The sequence below is a fragment of the Tamandua tetradactyla genome, chromosome 6, assembly GCF_023851605.1.
Source record: "Tamandua tetradactyla isolate mTamTet1 chromosome 6, mTamTet1.pri, whole genome shotgun sequence".
NCBI classification, from domain to species: Eukaryota; Metazoa; Chordata; class Mammalia; order Pilosa; family Myrmecophagidae; genus Tamandua; species Tamandua tetradactyla.
The window spans coordinates 53103924-53131146 of NC_135332.1; the positions used below are offsets into that span (position 1 = coordinate 53103924).

A 27223-nucleotide genomic window follows, 5' to 3' on the forward strand; every position below is an offset into this window, starting at 1 on the left:
GTATGAGTTCTTTCTTTTTTCTATTTCTTCTTCTGGAGTGATGCAAATGTTCTAAGAAACGACCATGGTGATAAATATACAACTTTGCGATTTTAACAATTAACAATGCGCAATTTTAAAATCACTGTGTTAGGTGATGTGGGGAATTTAAGGATATATGATTCAATATCTGTTTTATGAATTTAAAGAATATATATTTGAAGCTGTCAAAGTCAAATCAACGGCCAAATTAAGGATGGTGAAGCAAAGGAAAGATAGTCAAGATTCTTTTTCCTCTTCCTTCCTTCCCCATATCTGGGATAAACTGTGTCCCCAGACAACATAGTCCCTGCCCAGGATCTCTTGAATAGATGATGTCAGGAGGACATCTTGCTATCTGCTTCTGCTATATCCTCAGCACAGATAATGTGCCAGGACCGCTAAGTGCTTTACATAAATTATCTCATTTAATTTTACCAACAAAAGAAAGGTACAATTGTTATCCCCATTTTACAGATGGGGGAAGTGAGGCAAAGAGAAGTGGATTCATGCTCATTAGTGTTGAAGCTTCCACTGACACTCAGCTTAAGCAATTTAACTACTACATGATGCTGAGTCCTAACTCAGCATCAGACTGATCAGAGAGGATCCTTTAAAGAGCTTAGCCTGGTGCCCATAAAAAAAATCATATGGTCAAGAAATCAGGATAGTTGTTATCCCCGGGAGGGGACAAAGGTGTGTAGTGACTGGGAGAAAGTGAGAGTATTGTTCATAATGAAACTATGTTCTTGCCATCATCAACATTTTCCTCCCTTTTCTGACCAGGTGCTCTATAACCAGCTTTGCAGCAGAAATTATGCAGAAACCTCAACTATGTAGCAGACATGACACAAAAATAACTCATATAATCCAGACCTAAGACAGGACAGCTATCTACTGTTGGCTAACTGGCCATTAAAAACTCATAATAAAACTCACACCTACTTGGCAAAAAGTTTTCTTTTTCTATTTATGGATGTTGACTAATAAAATGGTTTTTCCACAGATAAGTCTCAAAACAAAAATGAAAATATACATATCACTGAGAGCAAAAAGAACGAGAGTAAATACAAATCAGCAGCAATGACTGATATACTTGCTCTTGACCTACATACCATCACCACCCTCCTGCCAATCAATCTTCTTACCACTCTATCTAGAGGTTTACCACATACATCTTGCTTGTACTCACAATCCCTAGAGATTTAAAAAAGCAGTTTCCTTCTCCAAAGTGTAGTTTTACTTTTGGAGTTAACAAATCATTCATTGTTTTGAATACCCCATACACAATATTCTAAGACACTTAAAATGTATGCAGAGACAAATAAACAGGAGGCTACAGAAAAATCCTGAAGATAAGAGTTCCTTCCACCTCTAATCCATAAAAATCAGCTACTCCAAAGCAGGCTTTCAATTACGGCTTACTGTAATGCTGATATTTTATAAAATTCTTAAATCTTTCCTTATAATTATTAGGTTAAATATTCTCTCTCCCTGAAGCTTTTCTCCCAATCCCACACAATGACTAAACAAAAATTCCAACAGGAGCTGAAATCTAAGAGGAAACTGTTGTATTCTGAAACCCTGTCCTGCCCTAAAGACAATGGAAATCAACAGGATAGAAAAGTGAAAGTATTTTAAACCAAAAAATTCTTACATTTTAGATTTCTCTCTCTCTCTTTTTTTTTTTTTTGCTTTTCCACATTTGATTTTAGTAGGTAGTTTTTTTTTTCTTTCCTTAATAACACAAAAAGCTAACATCTCTTCCTTTCATTGGCTATTCAAAAAGAAAAGCTTTTTTGATTGTAGAGGGAAAATACATTCCCTTTGAAAATACAATAAAATCAAGCAAAGGAATGAAGCAGACCATAAAAATAGTATGATCACTTCTGGGAAGATGGCCGAATAGAGTAGATGGAGATTAGCCCTGCTCCATGGAAAAGTTAGAGAAGGGACAGGAGGGCGATTGAAGCAGCAATTCTGCAATGTGGCTAACCTATGCAGCAGCCCTGGATGCAGAGGTTGAGGAACTAAGAGGCAAAAGGCTGGGGCCTGGCATCCAGGCGCAGAGCTGCGGAGCCTTGCAGGAGTGTGTGGATGAGAGCCCAGGACTCGGAGGTAGGCCAGGCTGCATTCCTTGGGCACGCTATCCTCACCAGTGCAGCCCTGGGGCCGGCAACTCACCCCACATCCCACACACCCTAACCCTGTCACCCACTCCCATTACCTGCGTTCCAGGCACCCTCACCCCACCAGCTCCCAGTGTACGTACCTCCCCACACCTCCATCCCTGGTGCAGCTGAACCCACTTCTCCTGTACCCCTTGCAAGCACTACTTCCCCCTCTCTGTTCCCTGCAGGCTGTTGCCAGCACATGAAGGCTGCCAGCACTAACCTCCATACTTAGTCTACCCCTGTCATCCCCTTCCCTCGCCCCTGCCACCCCTTCCCCCTTGCCCATACTGTCGCACAGCCTCACTCCGCCCACCTGAGCTCTGCACATCTGTTTACAGCACTCCCAAGAACACGCATGCGCAAGGGCCCCAATCACATCACCCAGCTCTGGGAACCACACTTTACAGCAGTCCTAAACTCTGCATGCGCATTGCCCTCAGCCACACTTCCCAGCTCTGAGAAAGTGCTGACCTGCACTTTTTTTGATTTGCCCCCAATCCACAAAAGCATAATGTCGAGCTGTGGCAGCGCAGCTCAACGTATGTGCACAAAGGGACCCACGCCTTAGACCAGCGCACACCAGGGATACGCCCCCAGACCGGTGCACCTGCACAGCTACATCCTCCTCGACCACTGGGTGCCCATATTCACAAGCATTCATGTAACATCCCCAACCTGTGTCTTTACCTGCCCTGAAACAAATCACCACAGAGTGCCCACCCTGTGCCCTGCCCCCTGTTGTACAAACATCCCACAAACACAAGGCCTTAGACTACTCAAAGAAATCAATTCCCAAAGTAAGTCAATCAAGATATTTAATGCCACAAAGACAGCAAAAGATCACTAAGCACATCACAATGCAGACAGATAAAGTCTTGACTAATGACCATATTAAAATACCACAGGAGACACAGACGTTGGAACAACTAATAAAAGAAGTACATACAACTCTACTTAATAAAAGTGGATAGCAAAAACATAAAGGAGATCAAAAAGACAGTAGAAGAGCATAAAGAGGAATTTGAAAGGATAAATTAAAAAAAGCAGAAATCACAGAGATTAAAGACTCAGTTGACCAAATAAAAAACATACTAGAGGCACAACACCAGATTTGAAAAGACAGAAGAAAGAATAAGTGATATAGAGGACAGGATAAAAATAAGCCTTTGAAGACTCAAAACAGCAAATGGCAAAAAAGATGGAAAAAATTCAATGGGAACTCAAGGAAATGATAGATAAAACAAAGTGCAAAAATATAAGAATCACAGATGTCCCAGAAGGAGAAGAGAGGAGTAAAGGGGTAGGAAGAGTAGTTCAGGATATAATGGGGGAAAACTTTCCAAACCTCATAAAGGATATAAATACACAGGTCAAAGAAGCTCAAAGAACTCCAAACAGAATAAATCCAAATAGGCCTTCCCCAAGGCACATACTAATCAGTCTGTCAAATACTGAAGAGAAGCAGAAAATCCTGAAAGCGGTAAAAGAAAAACAATCTACTACATACAAGGGAAATCAAATAACACTGAATTCAGACTACTCAACCAGTACCCTGCAGGTGAAAAGGCAGTGGTATATATTCAAGATCCTGAAAGAGAAAGACTTCCAGCCAAGAATTCTGTACAAAGCCAAACTGTCCTTCAAAATTGAGAGAGAGATTAAAGCTTTCACAGAGAAGTCCTGAAAGAATTTGTCAACAAGAGACCAGCCCTATAAGAAATACTAAAAGGAGTTCTGCCAGCTGAAACAAAAAGACAGTGAGGGAGGTCTGAAGGAGGGTACAGAATTGAAGAGTATCAGTAAGAGTAAATTAAAAAATAACAGAAAGAGGGAAAAGAATATAGATCTGACAAATAAAAGTTACAAAGATAAGATGGTAGAATAGAGAAACACATTTTCAGTAATGTTCAGTAACATTCAACTTTGAATGTTAACAGACTAAATTTACCAATTAAAAGATATAGATTGGCAGAATGGATTAAGAAACATAATCCAGCTTATCTGCTGCTTACAAGAGACTCATCTTAGAGCAGGCCACAGTAGCTCAGCAGGAAGAGTTCTCTCCTGCCATGCCAGAGACCCGGGTTCAATTTCCAGTGCCTGCCCATGCAAAAAAATAGAGAGAGAGCCTCATCTTAGACACAAGGATACAAATAGATTGAAAGTGAAAGGATGGAAAAATATTTTCTACATAAGTTGTAACCAAAACAAAGCAGGAGTAGCTACACTAATATCAGACAAAATAGACTTTAAATGTAAAGACATCATAAGAATCAAAGGACACTATACACTAATTTAAGGGTCAACTCACTAAGAAGACATAACAATCATAAACGTTTATGCTCCCAATCAAGGAGCTCCAAAGTGCACAAGACAGACATTGGGAAAACTGAAGGAAGCGATAGATGTTTCAAGAATGATAGTACAAGACTTCAATACACTCTCCTCTATAGATAGAACAACAAGACAGAAGATCAACAAGGAAATAGAGAAGTTAAATAACCCGATAAATGAATTAGACCTAACAGACATATATAGGTCATTGTTCCCAAAGCACAAGGTTATACATTCTTCTCTAGTGCTCATGGAACATTCTCCAGGATAGATTATATGCTGGGGCACAAAACAGGTCTTTATAAATTTAAAAATATTGAAATTATTCAAAGCACTTTCTCTGATCACAATGAAATGAAGCTGGATCTCAATAACCACCAAAGAATGAGAACAATCACAAATATATGGAGATTAAATAACACACTTTTAAACAACCAGTGGATCAAATTGCTAGAGAAATCTGTAGGTATCTGGAGATGAATGAAAATAAGAATACAACTTAACCAGAACTTATGGAATGTGGCAAAGGATGTGCTGAGAGAGAAATTTATTGCCCTAAATGTCTATATTAAAAAATAAGAAATGCAAAAATCGAGGACTTAACTGCAAACCTGGAGGAACTTGAGAAAGAACAGCAAACTAACCCCAAAAGAAATAGGAGAAAAGAAATAACAAAGATTAAAAGCAGAGATAAAAGAATGGAAGAACAATAGAAAGAATCAATAAAACAAAAAGTTGGTTCTTTGAGTAAATCAATAAAATTGATGGACCAATAGCAAGACTGAAAAAGAAAAAAAGAGAGAGGATGCAAATAAACAAAATCAGAAATGAGAAGAGGAGCATTACCACAGACTCTGAAAAAATGAAAGAAATTATAAGAGGAGACTATGAACAACTATACACCAATAAATTAGACAACTTGGATGAAATGGACAAATTCCAGAAGACACACAAACAAGCTACACTGACTCAGGAAGGAATACAAGATCTCAACAAACCAATTACAAAGTAAAGAAATTTAATCAGTCTCTATAAAAATTATAGAGATTTTATAGTCATCCTACATATAAAAGTTATATTTTGACTAGTGCATTTCCTAATATAACTCATGTAGATAGTTTGATTGAACACCATAAGTACTTGGAATCTCAGGTAGGACATGAGATTTTGTTGGTTTGCCCAGAGTGATGCCCCGATGAATCTCAGAATGATTCGATCAGTGAGTGGAAAAGTATTTGCAAAGCCCCCTTCCCGGAATGGTGAGAACACTGAGAAATTCAGCTTCCCCAAGTTGAATTCTTGATATTCTCACAAGCAGTGCAGACAACCAAAGCTATAGGCTGAGCCCCCAGTCTTGGGGTGCGTTCATATGAAACTTAACCTGGCAAAGGATAGGTCAAGCCTACTTAAAATTAGGCCTAAGAGTCACCCCCAGGAGACCCTCTTTTGTTGCTCAGATGTGGCCTCTCTCTCCAGCCAACACAACAAGAAAACTTACCGCCCTCCCTCTGTCTACGTGGGACATGACTCCCAGGGGTGTGGACTTTCCTGGCGATGTGGGACAGAAATCCTAGAATGAGCTGAGACTCAGCATCAAGAGAATGAGAAAAATCCTAGAATGAGCTGAGACTCAGCATCAAAGGATTGAGAAAACCTTCTCTACCAAAAGGGGGAAGAGTGAAATGAGACAAAGTATCAATGGCTGAGAGATTCCAAACAGAGTCAAGAGGTTATCCTGGAGGTTATTCTTATACATTAAGTAGATACCACCTTGTTATTCAAGATGTAATGGAGAGGCTGGTGGGAACTGCCTGAAAATGTAGAAATGTGTTCCAGTAGCCATGCTTCTTGAGGATGATTGAATAATTATATAGCTTACACAATGTGACTGTGTGATTGTGAAAACCATGTGTCTGATGCTCCTTTTATCTACCTTGTCAACAAACGAGTGGAACATATGGAATAAAAATAAATAATAGGGGGAACAAATGTTAAAATAAATCTAGTTTGAAATTCTAGTGGTCAATGAAAGTTAGGGGTAAGGGGTACAGTATGCATAATCTTTTTGTTTTTCTGTTTTTGTTTTATTTCTTTTTCTACTGCCTTTTTATTTCCCTTTCTGAATTGATGCAAAAGTTCTAAGAAATGATGAATATGCAACTAAGTGATGATATTGTGAATTACTGATTATATATGTTAATGTTTTAGTTCGTTTGTTAATTTTTTTTTAATTAATAAATTAAAAAAAAAAATCTTCCTACAAAGAAAAGCCCAGGGCCAGATGGCTTCACACGGGAATACTATCAAGCATTCCAGACAGAACTAACACCAATCCTTCACAAACTTCTCCAAAAAGTTGAGGAAAAAGGTACTCTACCTAACTCATTTTATGAAGCTCATATCATTTTAATACCAAAACTGGATAAAGATGCTACAAGGAAGGAAAACTACAGGACAATCTCCCTAATGAACATACATGCAAAAATTCTCAATAAAATATTAGCAAATAGAATCCAACAGCATTTTAAAAGAATTATACACCTTGACCAAGCGAGATTTATACCAGGAATGCAAGGATGGTTCAATGCAAGAAAATCAATTAATGTAATACAGCACATTAACAAATCAAAAAGGAAAAATCACATGATCATCTTGATTAATGTTGAAAAAGCATTCAACAAAATCCAGCATCCTTTTCTGATAAAAACACTCCAAAAGACAGGAATCAAAGGTAACTACCTCAATACGATAAAGGGAATATATGAAAAATTGAGAACCAGCATTGTATTCAATGGAGAGAGACTGAAAGCTTTCCCTCTAAGATCAGGTACAAGACAAGGATGCCCACTGTCACCACTATTATTCAACATTGTGGTAGAAGTTCTAGCTAGAGCAATCAGGCAGGACAAAGAAATAAAAGGCATCAAAGCTGGAAAGGAAGAAGTAAAACTTTTGTTATCTGCAGATGATATAATACTATACTTGGAAGATCCTGAGAAATTCACAGCAAAGTTATTTGAGCTAATAAACAACTTCAGCCAGGTGGAGGGATATAAAATTAATGTGCAAAAATCAGTAACATTTCTATACACAAGCAATGACCTAGCTGAGGAGTCAGTTAAGGAAAAAAATTCCATTCAAAATAGCAACTAAAAGAATCTAATACTTAGGAATGAACTTAACTAGGGACATAAAGAACTTTTACACAGAAAACTACACAACATTGCTAAAAGAAATCAAAGGAGATCTAAATAGGTGGAAAGACATTCCCTGCTCATAGATACAAAGGCAAAATATAGTTAAGATAACAATTTTCCCCAAATTTATCTACAGATTTAACACAGTACCAATCAAAATTCCAACAACCTACTTTGAAGATTTAGAAAAGCTAACTATCAAATTCATCTGGAAGTGAAAGAGACCCCAAATAGCTCAAAGGAACCTAAAAAAGAAGAATGAAGTGGGAGGATTGACACCCCCTGACTTCAAAACCTATTATAAAGCCACAGTGGTCAAAACATCATGGAACTGGCACAATGATGGAAGCATTGACCAATGAAATCAAATCAAGAGTGCAGAAACAGACGACCAAATCTATGGTCAACTGATTTTTGACAAGGCCCCCAAATCCTCTGAGCTGGGACTAAATAGTCTTTTCAATAATCGGGCATGGAAGAACTAGATATCAAATGCCAAGAGAATGAAAGAGGACCCCTATCTTAGACCCTACACAAAATGGATCAAACATTTAAATATAAGAACTAGCACCATAAAGCTTTTAGAAGAAAATGTAGAGAAACATCTTCAAGACCTAATAATAGGAGGTAACTTCCTAAACTTTTCACCCAAAGCACAAGCGACAAAACAAAAAATAGATAAATGGGAACTCCTTAAAATCAAATGCTTCTACACCTCAAAAGACTTTGTCAAAAAGATGAAGAGGCAGCCAACTCAATGGGAGAAAATATTTGGAAATCACATATTGGACAAAGGTTTCATTTCCTGTATATACAAAGAAATCACACAACTCAACAACAAAAGAACAATCTAATTATAAAATGGGCTAAAGATATGAATAGGCATTTTTCTGAAGAGCAAATACAGATGGCTCAAAAGCACATGAAGAGATGCTCATTTTCACTGGCTATAAGGGAAATGCAGATCAAGACTACAATGAGATACCACCTCACACCTACAAAAATGGCTGCTATTAAACAAGCAGGAAACTATAAATGTTGGAGAGAAAGTGGGGGAACTGGGACACCTATGCATGGCTGGTGGGAATGTATAATGGTACAGCCGATATGGAAGACTATTTGGTGGTTCCTTAGGAAACTAAATATTGAGTTGCCCTATGACCCAGCAATAGCACTACTTGGTATATACCCAGAAGAGCTGAAAGCAATGACACAAACAGACATTTGCAAACTAATATTCATAGCAGCATTATTCACAATCGCCAAAAGATGGAAACAAACCAAATGCCCATCAACAGACAAGTGGATCAACAAAGTGTGGTGTATACATACGATGGAAAATTATGCAGAAGTAGGACAAAATGATGTCCTGAAGCAAATGACAAGATGGATGAGGCTTGAGGACATAATGCTGACTGAAATTAGCCAGCCACAAAAGGCTGTATGATTCCACTTTTATGACTAGTATAAAGGTATAATTGGAGGCTTATAATACAGAATATAGGGGACTTAGAGATACACAGAAGCTAGAGATGGGTGAACCTTTCACCAATGAGGTTGAACTCCAGTGTAAGGGAATAGATAGGAGTGAAGGTGATTCTCTAGTGGTTCTAGAAGTAATATTACCATATTGAAGATGAACTAGATTGAAAGGGGTTGTACAGACCTGCATATCTGCATGTTGCACTGATTCACACTAGAATTATGAACAGGTTCTCATAAGAATTACTTCAAAGATATGGTACTGTATAAAGAGTTTTTAAGTGCAGGGTACAGGGGGAAAACTTCTATTGCATGCTATTAGCTATGTTCAAAAGGAAACCATCAGCACTACCACAGCAACAGGAGGGGTAAATAATGGGGTAAGGGAAAAAAGTTAAGAGGAGGTTTAGATTACCTATATGGTGAGGGTATATTTACTGGTTTTCTTTCTCTTGAGAAAAATGAAATTATCCAAAATTGAGAATGTTGATGGACTGTGGACTTTGAGCCTTCTACATGATGCCCGATGAATGCAGGTAGCTGAAGGATGCACTGACAGAGACGTAGATTAGTGAACGATGGTATATACTTATGAACGAAGATTGTGCTGCTACAAAAGGGAACAGTCATGAGGCATGCAATGATGCAAATGAACATGTGGAACATTTGGTGAGGCAAAATAAGCTAGAAACAAAAGAACAATAATGGTATGCTCACCTTTAGAAAATACTTACAAGAAAACAGGGGCCGAGATTGTAAGTTTTTTTTTTTATTAATTAAAAAAAAATTAACTAACACAACTTAGAAATCATTCCATTCTACATATGCAATCAGTAATTCTTAATATCATCACATAGATGTATGATCATCATTTCTTAGTACATTCGCATCAATTCAGAAAAAGAAAAAGCTAGACAACAGAAATAGAAATAAAATGACAATATAGGGAAAAAAATAAAAACACAAAATACAAAAAAATAAACAAAAAAAAACTATAGCTCAGATGCAGCTTCATTCAGTGTTTTAACATAATTATATTACAGTTAGGTAGTATTGTGCTGTCCATTTTTGAGTTTTTGTATCTAGTCCTGTTGCACAGTCTGTATCCCTTCAGCTCCAATTACCCATTATCTTACCCTATTTCTAACTCCTGATGGTCTCTGTTACCGATGACATATTCCAAGTTTATTCTCGAATGTCAGTTCACATCAGTGGGACCACACAGTATTTGTCCTTTAGTTTTTGTCTAGTCTCACTCAGCATAATGTTCTCTAGGTCCATCCATGTTATTACATGCTTCATAAGTTTATTCTGCCTTAAAGCTGCATAATATTCCATCGTATGTATATACCACAGTTTGTTTAGCCACTTGTCTGTTGATGGACATTTTGGCTGTTTCCATCTATTTGCAATTGTAAATAATGCTGCTATAAACATTGGTGTGCAAATGTCTGTTTGTGTCTTTGCCCTTAAGTCCTCTGAGCAGATACCTAGCAATGGTATTGCTGGGTCGTATGGCAATTCTATATTCAGCTTTTTGAGGAACCGCCAAACTGCCTTCCAATGGTGGTTGCACCATTTGACATTCCCACCAACAGTGGATAAGTGTGCCTCTTTCTCCACATTCTCTCCAGCACTTGTCATTTTCTGTTTTGTTGATAATGGCCATTCTGGTGGATGTGAGATGATATCTCATTGTGGTTTTGATTTGCATTCTCTAATGGCCAGGGACATTGAGCATCTCTTCATGTGCCTTTTGGCCATTTGTATTTCCTCTTCTGGGAGGTGTCTGTTCAAGTCTTTTTCCCATTTTGTAATTGGGTTGGCTGTCTTTTTGTTGTTGAGTTGAACAATCTCTTTATAAATTCTGGATACTAGACCTTTATCTGATATGTCGTTTCCAAATATTGTCTCCCATTGTGTAGGCTGTCTTTCTACTTTCTTGGTGGAGTTCTTTGATGCACAAAAGTGTTTAATTTTGAGGAGCTCCCATTTATTTATTTATTTCTTCAGTGCTCATGCTTTAGGTTTAAGGTCCATAAAACCACCTCCAATTGTAAGTTTCATAAGATATCTCCCTACATTTTCCTCTAACTGTTTTATGGTCTTAGACCTAATGTTTAGATCTTTGATCCATTTTGAGTTAACTTTTGTATGGGGTGTGAGATATGGGTCCTCTTTCATTCTTTTGCATGTGGATATCCAGTTCTCTAGGCACCATTTATTGAAGAGACTGTTCTGTCCCAGGTGAGTTGGCTTGACTGCCTTATCAAAGATCAAATGTCCATAGATGAGAGGGTCTATATCTGAGCACTCTATTCAATTCCATTGGTCGATATATCTATCTTTATGCCAATACCATGCTGTTTTGACCACTATAGCTTCACAATATGCCTTAAAGTTCGGCAGGTTGAGACCTTCAGCTTCGTTTTTCTCCTCAAGATACTTTTAGCAATTCGGGGCACCCTGCCCTTCCAGATAAATTTGTTTATTGGTTTTTCTATTTCCAAAAAACAAGTTGTTGGGATTTTGATTGGTATTGCATTGAATCTGTAAATCAATTTAGGTAGAATTGACATCTGAACTATATTTAGTCTTCCAATCCATGAACATGGTATGCCCTTCCATCTATTTAGGTCTTCTTTGATTTCTTTTAACAGTTTTTTGTAGTTTTCTTTGTATAGGTCTTTTGTCTCTTTAGTTAAATTTATTCCTAAGTACTTTATTCTTTTAGTTGCAATTGTAAATGGAATTCGTTTCTTGATTTCCCCCTCAGCTTGTTCATTGCTAATGTATAGAAACACTACAGATTTTTGAATGTTGATCTTGTAACCTGCTACTTTGCTGTACTCATTTATTAGCTCTAGTAGTTTTGTTGTGGATTTTTCCGGGTTTTCGACGTATAGTATCATATTGTCTGCAAACAGTGATAGTTTTACTTCTTCCTTTCCAATTTTGATGCCTTGTATTTCTTTTTCTTGTCTAATTGCTCTGGCTAGAACCTCCAACACGATGTTGAATAATAGTGGTGATAATGGACATCCTTGTCTTGTTCCTGATCTTAGGGGGTAAGTTTTCAATTTTTCCCCTTTGAGGATGATATTAGCTGTGGGTTTTTCATATATTCCCTCTATCATTTTAAGGAAGTTCCCTTGTATTCCTATCCTTTGAAGTGTTTTCAACAGGAAAGGATGTTGAATCTTGTCAAATGCCTTCTCTGCATCAATTGAGATGATCATGTGATTTTTCTGCTTTGATTTGTTGATATGGTGTATTACATTAATAGATTTTCTTATGTTGAACCATCCTTGCATACCTGGGATGAATCCTACTTGGTCATGATGTATAATTCTTTTAATGTGTTGCTGGATTCGATTTGCTAGAATTTTGTTGAGGATTTTTGCATCTATATTCATTAGAGAGACTGGTCTGTAGTTTTCTTTTTTTGTAATATCTTTGCCTGGTTTTGGTATGAGGGTGATGTTGGCTTCACAAAATGAATTAGGTAGCTTTCCCTCCACTTCTATTTTTTTGAAGAGTTTGAGCAGAGTTGGTACTAATTCTTTCTGGAATGTTTGGTAGAATTCACATGTGAAGCTGTCTGGTCCTGGACTTTTCTTTTGGGGAAGCTTTTGAATGACTGATTCAATTTCTTTACTTGTGATTGGTTTGTTGAGGTCATCTATTTCTTCTTGAGTCAAAGTTGGTTGTTCATGCCTTTCTAGGAACTTGTCCATTGCATCTACATTGTTGTATTTATTAGCGTAAAGTTGTTCATAGTATTCTGTTATTACCTCCTTTATTTCTGTGAGGTCAGTGGTTATGTCTCCTCTTCCATTTCTGATCTTATTTATTTGCGTCCTCTCTCTTCTTCTTTTAGTCAATCTTGCTAAGGGCCCATCAATCTTGTTGAATTTCTCATAGAACCAACTTCAGGTCTTATTGATTTTCTCTATTGTTTTCATGTTCTCAATTTCATTTATTTCTGCTCTAATCTTTGTTATTTCTTTCCTTTTGCTTGCTTTGGGGTTAGTTTGCTGTTCTTTCTCCAGTTCTTCCAAGTGGACAGTTAATTCCCGAATTTTTGCCCTTTCTTCTTTTCTGATATAGGCATTTAGGGCAATAAATTTCCCTCTTAGCACTGCCTTTGCTGCGTCCCATAGGTTTTGATATGTTGTGTTTTCATTTACATTTGCCTCGAGATATTTACTAATTTCTCTTGTAATTTCTTCCTTGACCCACTGGTTGTTTAAGAGTGTGCTGTTGAGCCTCCATGTATTTGTGAATTTTCTGGCACTCTGCCTATTATTGATTTCCAACTTCATTCCTTTATGATCCGAGAAAGTGTTGTGTATGATTTCAAGCTTTTTAAATTTATTGAGACTTGCTTTGTGACCCAGCATGTGGTCTATCTTTGAGAATGATCCATGATCACTTGAGAAAAAGGTGTATCCTGCTGTTGTGGGGTGTAATGTCCTATAAATGTCTGTTAAGTCTAGCTCATTTATTGTAATATTTAAATTCTCAGTTTCTTTATTGATCCTCTGTCTAGACGTTCTGTCCATTGATGAGAGTGGTGAATTGAAGTCTCCAACTATTATGGTAGATGTGTCTATTTCCCTATTCAGTAATTGCAGTGTATTCCTCACGTATTTTGGGGGCATTCTGATTCAGTGCGTAAATATTTATGATTGTTATGTGTCTTGTTTAATTGTTCCTTTTATTAGTATATAGTATCCTTCTTTGTCTCTTTTAACTGTTTTACATTTGAAGTCTAATTTGTTGGATATTATAGCTACTCCTGCTCTTTTCTGGTTGTTATTTGCATGAAATATCTTTTCCCAACCTTTCACTTTCAACCTATGTTTATCTTTGGGTCTAAGATGAGTTTCCTGTAGACAGCATATAGAAGGATCCTGTTTTTTAATCCATTCTGCCAGCCTATGTCTTTTGATTGGGGAATTCAGTCCATTAACATTTAGTGTTATTACTGTTTGGATAATACTTTCCTCTACCATTTTGCCTTTTGTATTATATATATCATATCTAATTTTCCTTCTTTCTACACTCTTCTCCATACCTCTCTGTTCTGTCTTTTCATATCTGACTCTAGTGCTCCCTTTAGTATTTCTTGCAGAGCTGGTCTCTTGGTCACAAATTCTCTCAGTGACTTTTTGTCTGAAAATGTTTTAATTTCTCCCTCATTTTTGAAGGACAATCTTGCTGGATATAGAAGTCTTGGTTGGCAGTTTTTCTCTTTTAGTAATTTAAATATATCATCCCACTGTCTTCTTGCCTCCATGGTTTCTGCTGAGAAATCTACACATAGTCTTATTGGGTTTCCCTTGTATGTGATGGATTGTTTTTCTCTTGCTGCTTTCAAGATCCTCTCTTTCTCTTTGACCTCTGACATTCTAACTAGTAAGTGTCTTGGAGAATGCCTATTTGGGTCTATTCTCTTTGGGGTGTGCTGCACTTCTTGGATCTGTAATTTTAGGTCTTTCATAAGAGCTGGGAAATTTTCAGTGATAATTTCTTCCATTAGTTTTTCTCCTCCTTTTCCCTTTTCTTCTCCTTCTGGGACACCCACAACACGTATATTTGTGCACTTCATATTATCATTCAATTCCCTGAGCCCCTGCTCAAATTTTTCCATTCTTTTCCCTATAGTTTCTGTTTCTTTTTGGATTTCAGATGTTCCATCCTCCAGTTCACTAACTGTCTAACCTCTGTCTCTTGAAATCTACCATTGTAGGTTTCCATTGTTTTTTCATCTCTTCTACCGTATCTTTCATTCCCATAAGTTCTGTGATTTGTTTTTTCAGACTTTCCATTTCTTCTTTTTGTTCATCCCATGCCTTCTTTATGTCCTCCCTTAATTTATTGATTTGGTTTTTGAAGAGGTTTTCCATTTCTGTTCATATATTCAGAATTAGTTGTCTCAGCTCCTGTATCTCATTTGACCTATTGGTTTGTTCCTTTGACTGGGCCATATCTTCAATTTTCCTGGTGTGATTTGTTATTTTTTGCTGGCATCTGGGCATTTAATCAGATTTCCCTGAGTGTGGGACCCAGCAGGTTGAAAGACTTTCCTGTGAAGTCTCTGGGCTCTGTTTTTCTTATCCTGCCCAGTATGTGGTGCTTGTCTGTCTGCGGGTCCCACCAGCAAAAGATGTTGTGGCTCCTTTAACTTTGGAAGACTTTCGCTGCTGGGTGTGTGGTGGAGACAGAGGAAAAGTTGTAGGTTGGTTTTAATGGCTTCAAATTGTGAAGTCCTGGGATCTGAATTCCTTGAGAGAGGGATTCCACCTGAGTTGCGTTTCACCCCTCCTGCAGGGAAGGTTCAGGTGGTAAAGAGCCCTGAAAGCAGGCTGGTTCTGCGTTTGGGGCAGTTGCAACCTGTGTAATCCCAGCGCTGAGCCCAGAGGCAACCAAGCCTCCATAGAAACAGCCGCAGAAGGCTGTTTCACCCCCTTTCCTCTTTTTCAGTTAGCCCAATAGGTGACTTCCGCCTTGATCAGTTTCGCCTGAGCTGAGGGCCTATTTTTAGTAGTCAGAAGTTGTTCATTAATGCCACTATTGGTGTTAGGTTGGGCTCAGTCTCTACTACTATTGGAGACTCTTTCCTTTCCCTCTGGGAAGTCGCCTGTGGGAGAGGGGCGCCGGCTGCCGCTGCTTGGGGAACTGCTGATCCGAGGCTCCCAGCTGGCCCGGGAAGCTGCGTGTGTGGGAGGGGCTCCGGGCACCAGCCGCCGCGGCTTGGGGAACCGCTGATCCGAGGCTCCCAGCTGGCCCGGGAAGCCACGTGTGGGAGGGGCGCTGGTCGCCGCAGCTTGGGGAACCGCTGATCCGAGGCTCCCAGCCAGCCCGGGAAGCCGCGTGTGTGGGAGGGGCGCCGGTTGCCAGCCGCTGCGGCTTGGAGAACCGCTGATCTGAAGCTCCCAGCCGGCCCGGGAAGGAGGGAGGGGCGGGCTCTGGCCGCCAGCCGCCGTGGCCCGGGGAAGCGTGCACCACTCGGGGACCTCACCGCAGCAGAGTCTGTTAGCTGGTCCAGCCGTTCCAGACTGGGGTACACTGTGTGTCTGGTCTCTGTTGTGGCTCCAGGAGCTGTTCTGTACTGTTTCTAGTTATTTAGTGGTTGTTCTGGAGGAGGAACTAAGACGCACGCACCTTACTAAGCCGCCATCTTCTCCGGAAGTCAGATTGTAAGGTTTTAGGGCAGACACATTAAGTCCCGAGTGGTGATTATTATTTCTAGATTTTGAGAAGCTGTTTTATATATATATATAACCTAGTATTTAGAGATAAGAATGAAGCCTAACAGGCTGAGGTTAAAGCAATTCAGAACATAGGAGTAAGGAAGACAGGGTCTATATTTTAGAACCACACATACTCTTTGAGACCAATGGAAGAAAGGTTTATTTGATCTGGAACTGAAATGTTCTGAAGCGCATAATCTAATTCAACCTATCTGTATAGCCATTTGAATAACTGAAACACAGAGAGCACAAAATAAGAAAAAGGCCCTTTAATTCTGTATAGATTACTATTGTAATGCCTGGAAATATCTCAAAATATATTAAACAGATAATAAGAAGTATTGGCAAAGTCTCCTGAGGGAGGGGAGAAAGAATATGGAACTAGTAAACCTTACCGTCAGAGAATCCCCTGATATAGTGTCAAACTTTAAGGATACCTAAATCAATAGGCCATGCCCTTGATCATGAGGCTTACTCCTGTGAAGCTTACGTAGGTAGCAGAGAAGCTTCGACTACCTGTAGGCATGCCTAAGAGTTACTTCTGGAGGACCACTATTGTTTCTCAGATGTGGCCTCAGTTTCTCTAAGCCAACTCTGCAAATGAAATCATTGTGCTCCCCCCTACATGGGACATGACATCCAGGGGTGACGGTCTCCCTGGCAACGTGGGAAATGGCTCACAAGGACGAATCCAGACCTGGCACCATGAGATCAACAATTACATCCTGACCAAAAGGGGGGAAAGAAGTATAATTAATAAAGTATCAGTAGCAGAGAGAGTTCAAATAGAGCCAAGAGGCTACTCTTGAGGTTTGCTCTTACGCACGCTTCAGGTAGACCTTGCTATCTATCATAACCTGCCAACCCCCAACCAGGACCATTCCAGCCAATCCTAAAGAACACCTTGGGCAATATATAAGATTCCACAAGGGTTCCATGCACTACAGTAACTTTCCAGAAACTTACAACCTCCAGATGGGTCCCTGGTCTAGATAAGTCCTGAAACCTAGCCCAGCCCCTCCAGAACATCAGATAGTTCCATTTCCCTACCCCATATTAGTGACAGACCCCTCCAATATGAAAAAGTTAGAATGGCCATAATAGCCAAAACACCCCTAAAGACAGGTATGGTAAGATCAAAGGTGATGATCAAGTTATAAAGAAGACAGGTTTTAACAAATGAATATGAATGCTGAATCATTAAATTGATCTCTTTTAGTCTCCAACATTTTAGAGCAGCTAGAAGCAAAAACCTAGAATTGTTAAATTGTAACCCATGTCAAAGTCTGAAATATGTTCTACAACTAATTGTGGTTGCTGTGTTTTGAAATTTATAGCATTTTTGTGTATATGTTATTGTTCACAAAAAAAAAAAAGAAGGGAAAAAAGTCGATTGTGATGATAAAAAAATATTTAAGCCCTCTAGCCTCCTATATTCTGGAGCAGCTAGAAGGAAAAATATGAGAGGATTGTATCGTACTCCATGACAAACTCTGGGATCTGTTCTGTAACCACTTATTGAAAAGTACTCTGAAAACCATTGCTTTTTATTTCTTTGCTTTCTATATATGTTACATTATACAATAAATTTTTTTTTTAAGTATGATTACCTCTATTGGTTGCTCATTCTATTTGGCTATATGGGAGTAGGAAACAGAAGAACAATGAAAGTAGAGAGCAAAAAAATAATTTTTATTAGGAAACCAGCTATATAGGAAAAGTTTTCCCAACAATAAGCTAGGAATGTAGACTCAGAAATGAATTTAACTGTTTTCTGCTGACCCCACAGCACAATCACTGGAAATCTCTTTCCTCTGGACTTATTTCTCCTCTAAGGCAGGATAGCAGTACGTGGGCTGACAGATGAATGAGGAGCCTCAGGACCCTCAGGAGTCTCAGTGACGGGGCAGCCACTACTATCCAAAACAGCTTTAGTCACTGCCTTTTCCTTCTTATTTGGAGCATAGGTTAAACTCCGTAGCTAGGGACAGTACCTTCTTCCAGTCAGTTTTATTACTGACATTACCTCTGTGATTTCTTCCAGTCCTAATTTCATCCTGCTCTGGGCAGTCCTTCTCCCCATTATGGAACAACCCTGTGTGCAGCAGAGAGAACAAGTAGCTATTTCTTTCCTTTTTCTGGTTCCCTGGAGGCTGAGAAGGACCAGAGAAAGGTCAGCAGCCTCTCCATACTCCTCCCTTCTCCTTCTGGAATAGAAGAGACCTAAGGTAGCCAACCCTCTTCCAGACAGAACCACCCTTTCTTTGCCTCCAGCGAAATTTCTTTCTATTTGCCCACAGGTTTTTCCCCTTTTCATGTACCCTCTGTGACAATTTTGATCCTCCCCATTTCATGGCTTTTCATGAATATTCATAAAACTAATTTGTTAAAGGTTAGATAATAAATTCTGTGAGGGTAGATTCTATATTTTATGCCTAACTCTCATAGCCCTGGGCCTAGCACTTTGCAGGTGTCAAGCAATGCTTGGTGAATGAATGCAAGCATGCATAAGTGAATGTATGATTATAACCAACCAAAGTTCATACTTCTATTATCCCATGATTGCGGAGAAAGTTCTTCAGTTACTTATTTTATCATCTACTCTTCTCTGCAACAGTTAATTTCTATTCAAATAGTAAAGATCCCATACTTCCTTTGAATAAAATTATATAACGGGTGATTTCAATCAGTTTGCTCTCCAAATAATGTCTTTCTTTCTTTCTTTTTCTTTTCTTAAGGTAAGCCTTCAAATTAGGAAAGAGGTTTTCAATCTCCTTTGATGTGGAAGACAGGGGTAGGGAAGCAAAAAAAGAGAAAACGTGGGAAATGATACTTGAGCTAGCAAGACTGAAGGAGGATACAATATCTTTAAAAGGCCAGCCATTCTTTGCCTCTTGAGGAGGAAAAGTAAATAAACATGACTTCAATGACTAAAAATTCTGGCAACAAAATAAAGCAATCTAGAGTACTATGCAAATACATATACACAGACAGTTATTTCTAAGGGAGAAAACCAGAAAAAGGTGATAGAGTCACCTTTCCCCCACATTTCTAACTTCATATAAATATTCTTCAGGATATTTTCAATGCACTGGTCTTTGTAAAACAAAAGCAGTCAAAGCCAATCCAAGTTCAGAAAATTCTACTGCACACTGAACAAAATAAATCTTGTAAGATGCTATATAAGGAGTCTGACACATGTTTCCTTGAGCTCAATGGTGGCTGTCAGCTGAGATCTGATGTCATTACTGCCCTGCTTTATCACAAAACACTCAGCAAATAATATAATCTTTCCACCCTAAGTTTGTCATATGTAAAAAGTTGATAAGACTGTTCATGTGGATTTATCTGTTAATGTTTGTAAGCAAAAGGGAAATGAGCAGTACTCCAGTTATTAGTGAGTCATACTAGTTGAATCCATCCCAGACTCTTCATCAATACCAAATGACGTTCAACTAGGAAAATCAATATAATAGGAGAACAAGAATCTAAAATGGTGGTCACCTTCATTGTGGCATGATGAGCAGGCAGTGCTATGGTGATACATACCTCATTTCAAGGGGTAGATTTTCTGCTGGTGAAACTTGAACAATATTTGAATGCAACTAAGCACAATAAAAGTCCTATGGGTGTGACAGTCCAAAACTATACTTAAGTAAAATCTTTCCTCACAATGCCATTCCAAATCTGAATAAACCTCACAGCAAAGATTAGCACGACTAAATTCAGGGCATAGCCAACTAAGACTTCAACTTAGAGCCACTGAGAAGCAATTATATAAAAATGTAAAACTATCATTTGGATTGAAAGAAGAAGCAGAGGACAGAGAACAAGGCTTCCCACAAAGAACCGGTTTTATCCAAAACCCTCAAAACCAGATACATTTCAAATTTCAATATTTTTGTATGTGAAAAATATTGCATGTGAAAAAGGTAATAGAACATACCCTATATTTCACATAAAACACATAGTGCAATCTGGGACAGTATCCCTTTATGAAACATATTTCAGCAAAAAAGTATACCATATTCACTTTAAGTGGGATAAATAAAAGCTATAAATAATTCATATCAGTTTAGGTCAGGTTTTGTGGAAAACATATGGAAAAACTCTTGGTTTTCAGAGCTTTTTGGATTTTAGAATTATAGTTAAGGGACTATGGAGTTCTACTTCAAGAAAGCTGATACTATCGGTGATGGAGCTTTCATTGACATCACCAGGGCTTTGTAGTAGATCAGTGCTACAAGTTTACTGAACATTTTTTTAAAACAACACTTTTTCTTACTTCCTTCTCTAATTTTACTACACTTCCCTAACCTTGAAATAAAGTGACTTTCTTTTAGCAAGTAGCAATCTCCCGTCTGACCTCCATTACCTGTTTCACTTTCTTATCCACTGTATTTTTAAGTGGATACTGGGCTTTCCTCTAATTGTCAGAAATGGTTGGCTTCTTCTAATATGAAACATTTGAAGCAGGGTTTCTACATGTGAAGAAGCTCACTACGTAAGGTTCTAAAGCTAAAGATTTAGAACTGATAGTGAAATAAAACTCAGGTAAAAGGAATCTGTTTCTCCCTAAACCAATAAGCTCAACCACTCCATCAAATATTTGTTCTTACAAAGTTCTCTAATAAACTTAAATAACATTTTGGTACCATGGCCTTGTTATGATAAGTCCAGCTTAAGTAGGATCAGAATACTCTTTTTAAAATATTCAGTTCAATTTTGATGCTCATGAATTTCTTATATGAAAAAGTGACAGAAAATTGAGTCAATGAATCATTCAGTCTCTGATTTCCCCAGTGTACTCATCATGTGCACTTTAAATAGGAAGGTTTGTTTTTTAAGATGCTCATATCATATTCTTTATTTACTAGAATGAATTACTCTCTTACTACTGTGGAAATTCAGATCAACTTGTGGTTCTGGTACTGGATATCTGGTTGGCTGAGTGGGGCCAAACACATGCAACATTAGGTATTATCCCAGTTGTAATTAAGAGCAGAATTTATTCAACAGGCTTTTACTCGAACAACCAAAGGCTGTATAAAAGCATATACCTACGTACATTGGAATCACTAAAGATTTCTGATTCTTCACATTCATAGCAAAGTATAGGTGCTGATTCACTATCTTCCAAATGAGAGCTCTGTAATACAAACAACATCATTTCAGAGATCCAGATCAATAGGCCCATAAGCATGAGGGGAAAAGCCAAGTCAAAGTTAGTTCATAGATGAGAAACTTCAATTCTGATTAGTGATGGTTATTTTAGAGAGAATAAAGTCAACTAGGTGAATGGTCAGGTAATAGGAAAATTGAGGTATATGTGATTAGCTAAAGCATTTTTGTGGTTTCCAATTCGGGCAATGAGCTGTCCTTCTTCAGTCACAGTTTGCTCTCTAAACTCTTCCCATGCTGGAGAGAGGTTTGTATTTGTTTATCCTCACATCCAAAGACTCACATCTGATGTGACTGTTTAGAGACTGGCTTTAAAATAAACATAGGTCCATATTGGGGGATCAAAGGCACTAACCTTGCCTCATTAGCCTTCTGCTAAAAAGTGTTTTTATAAGAGCCAAAAGACATGCCCTACTCAAGTCCCCCTGACAGCTGCCAGAAAACAATTTAAACCCTTTGCTCCAATCTCTTTTTTGAAAAAATCTGCCTAAAAGGCAGATAAGAAAAATGAGACAAAGGAGTGAAACAATTAGCTAAGTAACACAAGAGTTTTTTCCCTTAGGATTAACAACAATAACACAAAAAAGAGAATAGAAAAAGCTCCAACTCTGACCTATTAAATTCCACTCAAATGCCCTGCATTTGGTAACAGCTATTGGAAACTAAGTTATCCTTAAAGCACTGAAGTATATGCTGCTGTCATCAAAGTTTCTCATTACTGGTGGCAAAAAACTACTGTTGGTTATACTAGATGACTCCTACTTTGATTTTTCAATGTGGAGGCTGTGTTTCAATCTGCAAAATACCTGTAGATATTAAAACCTTCACAGTGAAAATAAACTTAAATGAAAGTAATGCTCAGAATTACTATTTCTGGTAAGTACACCTGGTTTCCTTCCTTTTTAACCTTTTTCCTACCCTATCTTTTCCTACTCTATCTTTTGATTTTCCTTCTTACAATCAATTTCATCCTCAATTATCTCTCCTTCTCTCAGAAAACAAAGAATAACAAACCTTTAAAATAATTTTTTAAATCATGCAAATGTAAAGCCTCTTTACTCCTCATTCCCTTACATTTAAGAGGAGAAAAAAGTAGGAGTATTAACTCTCCATGTCTTTTTTTGTTGTCTTTTGAAATCAAACTATAAGATACTTGAGGACTTTGAAAAGTCATTTTAGGAAAGGTAAAGGCATAATAAAATATTTTTAGTAATATAAAGTAAATATCAAGGTTGCGTTCAATTCTCCCAAACTTTTATATCATAATAGATGATAACATAGATAATATTAAGTACATCTAAAGTAGCTTATGATTATCAGTTTATACAAACTGAAGAGAGATAAAAGTATGCATTAATTAATCCAAGTAACATTAGTTTTAAAGTTTTCATTCCTGTAAATATTTCAGCATGTTTACACTTGCTTTTGCAAAATGATCTTTCACGAAAGAGGTCCTATAAACATATACTTGCATTCCTAAAGTTGTTTTAAGACTTTGCTGTGTCCCTATTAATTAAAACAATTCAATAAGGTACAAAGTATCAATTTAAGTGTATCAATAGCATTACAAAACAACTGGTTCCTGGAACAAGTATTTATTATCAATCAACAAATCTGTTCTAAATTAAACTGTAAGAATTCTAAAGGAAGACAAAGGACATTTCCAATTCAATGAATATGTTTTAATAGTCTGAAAAAGAATTCTTATTGGCCCAGGAATAGATACAGGTATTGTGAGCGGACTAAAATTTATATAATTTAGCAGACTCCCTTTAACAAAAAGAATACAAGAGTATAATACAAGATGCTTCCACCTATTCAGTATCACCCTATAGAAGGGGAAGTATAAGTGGGAAAAGACAATGGCATAATGGGTTACAGATAAATATCTAAATTTTAAATTCTGCAATTTTTCAGGAGCACAGATCATGTGAACCCATTGCTAAGGCCACTCCCAGAGTCTTGGAAGGGGTCATACAACTGAGGGGCCTTGAGGTTTAAGTTTTACACTTCACAGGAAATCTACCTCAACCACTCATCCTTTACTCTGTAGTGAAGAGACACAGAGAGATCAAGGCATGCATTTCAAATAGCATTTTAACTTAAAATTATCTAGGGATATGTTAGTTTAAAAGGCCTTTTAAACCACATGTAGAAGCTCAAATAAATATCAGGAATATACTGCAGCCTTTTTTCTCATATGCAAAATCCATTAAGACTAAGGGTAACTATTATTGAAATTATAGTAGCAACAGTACAATACCTTCTAAGAACAAACATTTATACTAAGAAGTATACAGAGATAACCACTGTAGAGTACTTAAGGTACCCCTTTATTTACTTGGATGAAATTCCCAAATCATTAATTTAATGGACAGGGAAGAAAACTACAGCCCAATCTCCCTAATGACTATAGATGCAAAATCCTCAATAAAATGCTTGCAAATCAAATCCAGCACCACAGTAAAACAATTCTACACCATGACCAAGTAGGATTCATCCCAGGTATGCAAGGATGGTTCAACATAAGAAAATCAATTAATGTCATATACCATATCAACAAATCAAAGCAGAAAAACCACATGATCATCTTGATTGATGCAAAAAAGGCATCTGTCTGACAAAATTCAACATCCTTTCTTGTTGAAAACACTTCAAAGGATAGGAATAGAAGGAAACTTCCTGAAAATGATAAAGGGAATATATGAAAAACCCACAGCTAATATCATCCTCAGTGGGGAAAAACTGAAAACTTTTCCCTAAGATCAGGAACAAGACAAGGATGTCCACTATCACCACTGTTATTCAACACTGTGTTGGAAGTTCTAGCCAGAGCAATTAGACAAGAAAAAGAAATACAAGGCATCAAAATTGGAAAGGAAAAAGTAAAACTATCACTGTTTGCAGACGATATGATACTATACGTCGAAAACCCGGAAAAATCCACAACAAAACTACTAGAGCTAATAAATGAGTACAGCAAAGTAGCAGGTTACAAGATCAACATTCAAAAATCTGTAGCATTTCTATACACTAGCAATGAACAAGCTGAGGGGGAAATCAAGAAATGAATCCCATTTACAATTGCAACTAAAAGAATAAAATACCTAGGAACAAATTTAACTAAAGAGACAAAAAACCTATATAAAGAAAACTACAAAAAACTGTTAAAAGAAATCACAGAAGACCTAAATAGATGGAAGGGCATACCGTGTTCATGGATTGGAAGACTAAATATAGTTAAGATGTCAATTCTACCTAAATTGATTTACAGATTCAATGCAATACCAATCAAAATCCCAACAACTTATTTTTCAGAAACAGAAAAACCAATAAGCAAATTTATCTGAAATGCTAAAAACATTTTAGCCCCGAAATGCTAAAAACATCTTGAGGAAAAAAAACGAAGCTGGAGGTCTCGCGCTGCCTGACTTTAAGGCATATTATGAAGCCACAATGGTCAAAACAGCATGGTATTGGCATAAAGATAGATAATTTGACCAATGGAATTGAATAGAGTGCTCAGATATAGACCCTCTCATCTATGGACATTTGATCTTTGATAAGGCAGTCAACCCAACTCACCTGGGACAGAACAGTCTCTTCAATAAATGGTGCCTAGAGAACTGGATATCCATATGCAAAAGAATGAAAGAAGACCCATCTCTCACACCCTATACAAAAGTTAACTCAAAATGGATCAAAGATCTAAACATTAGGTCTAAGACCATAAAACAGTTAGAGGAAAATGTTGGGAGATATCTTATGAAACATACAATTGGAGGCGGTTTTATGGACCTTAAACCTAAAGCAAGAGCACTGAAGAAGGAAATAAATAAATGGGAGCTCCTCAAAATTAAACACTTTTGTGCATCAAAGAACTTCATCAAGAAAGTAGAAAGACAGCCTACACAATGGGAGACAATATTTGGAAACGACATATCAGATAAAGGTCTAGTATCCAGAATTTATAAAGAGATTGTTCAACTCAACAACAACAAAAACACAGCCAACCCAATTACAAAATGGGAAAAAGACTTGAACAGACACCTATCAGAAGAGGAAATACAAATGGCCAAAAGGCACATGAAGAGATGCTCGATGTCCCTGGCCATTAGAGAAATGCAAATCAAAACCACAATGAGATATCATCTCACACCCACCAGAATGGCCATTAACAACAAAACAGAAAATGACAAGTGCTGGAGAGGATGCGGAGAAAGAGGCACACTTATCCACTGTTGGTGGGAATGTCAAATGGTGCAACCACTGTGGAAGGCAGTTTGGCGGTTCCTCAAAAAGCTGAATATAGAATTGCCATACAACCCAGCAATACCATTGCTGGGTATCTACTCAAAGGACTTAAGGGCAAAGACACAAACGGACATTTGCACACTAATGTTTATAGCAGCGTTATTTACAATTGCAAAGAGATGGAAACAGCCAAAATGTCCATCAACAGACAAGTGGCTAAACAAAATGTGGTATATACATACGATGGAATATTATGCAGCTTTAAGACAAGATAAACTTATGAAGCATGTAATAACATGGATGGACCTAGAGAACATTATGCTGAGTGAGTCTAGCCAAAAACTAAAGGACAAATACTGTATGGTCCCACTGATGTGAACCGACATTCGAGAATAAACTTGGAATATGTCATTGGTAACACGGTTCAGCAGGAGTTAGAAACAGGGTAAGATAATGGGTAATTGGAGCTGAAGGGATACAGACTGTGCAGCAGGACTAGATACAAAAACTCAAAAATGGACAGCACAATAATACTTAATTGTAAAGTAATCATGTTAAAACACTGAATGAAGCCGCATCTGAGCTATAGGTTTGTTTTTTTTTTTTTACTATTATTATTACTTTTATTTTTTTTCTCTATATTAACATTCTATATCTTTTTCTGTTGTGTTGCTAGTTCTTCTAAACCGATGCAAATGTACTAAGAAACGATGATCATGCATCTATGCGATGATGTTAAGAATTACTGATTGCATATGTAGAATGGTATGATTTCTAAATGTTGGGTTAATTTCTTTTTTTCTGTTAATTAATTAAAAAAAAAAAGCCCCCGCCTTCACCGGCTCCTCCACCACCAGCCTCTACAGCCTTGCCGCCCTCACCTTTCCTCCTCCAGAACAGCTACTGGGGGAGTGGAGATAATACAGAGCAGCTCCCGGAGCCACGAGGGAGATAAAAGGGACGGCGTACCCCATCCTGGAACGGCTGACTATCTGGGAGAACCAGCTCCGGTGAGATCACCAAGGGGCACAGGCTTTCCTCGGTGGGACGGCAAGCGACCGGAGTCCCTCCCTTCCACCTTCCCAGGCCAGCTGGTAGAATTGGACAGGCGGTCCCCTTAGGCCGCGGCGGCTGGTGCCCCCACCACACGAGGCCCCCCGGAACAACAGAGATAGTTGGGTCGGAAATCCCCAGACTGCGGAGAACAGTGACCGGGGGATCCCTTCCAAACACGTGACTCCCCCGTCGGCTGGGAATAGTGCACTCTCCCGGGCTGCGACAGCTGGCGCCCTCCCGCCACGCTTGGTGCCCCGGGCCGACTAGC

General features: G+C 38.1%; 1 protein-coding gene across 8 annotated transcripts in view; it reads right to left on the reverse strand.

Moving 5' to 3' along the window:
* Positions 1 to 27223, reverse strand: part of SSH2 (slingshot protein phosphatase 2) — a 412119-nt gene that overhangs the window by 227516 nt on the left and 157380 nt on the right. For 3 of the 8 annotated variants that reach the window (XM_077165399.1, XM_077165398.1, XM_077165397.1), the window contains exon 3: positions 21533 to 21613. The exons of the other annotated variants lie outside the window; for them this stretch is intronic. In XM_077165399.1, the coding sequence (XP_077021514.1) occupies positions 21533 to 21613 (81 nt within the window). The remainder of the gene's footprint in view (positions 1 to 21532; positions 21614 to 27223) is intronic. 8 annotated transcript variants of the gene reach the window in all.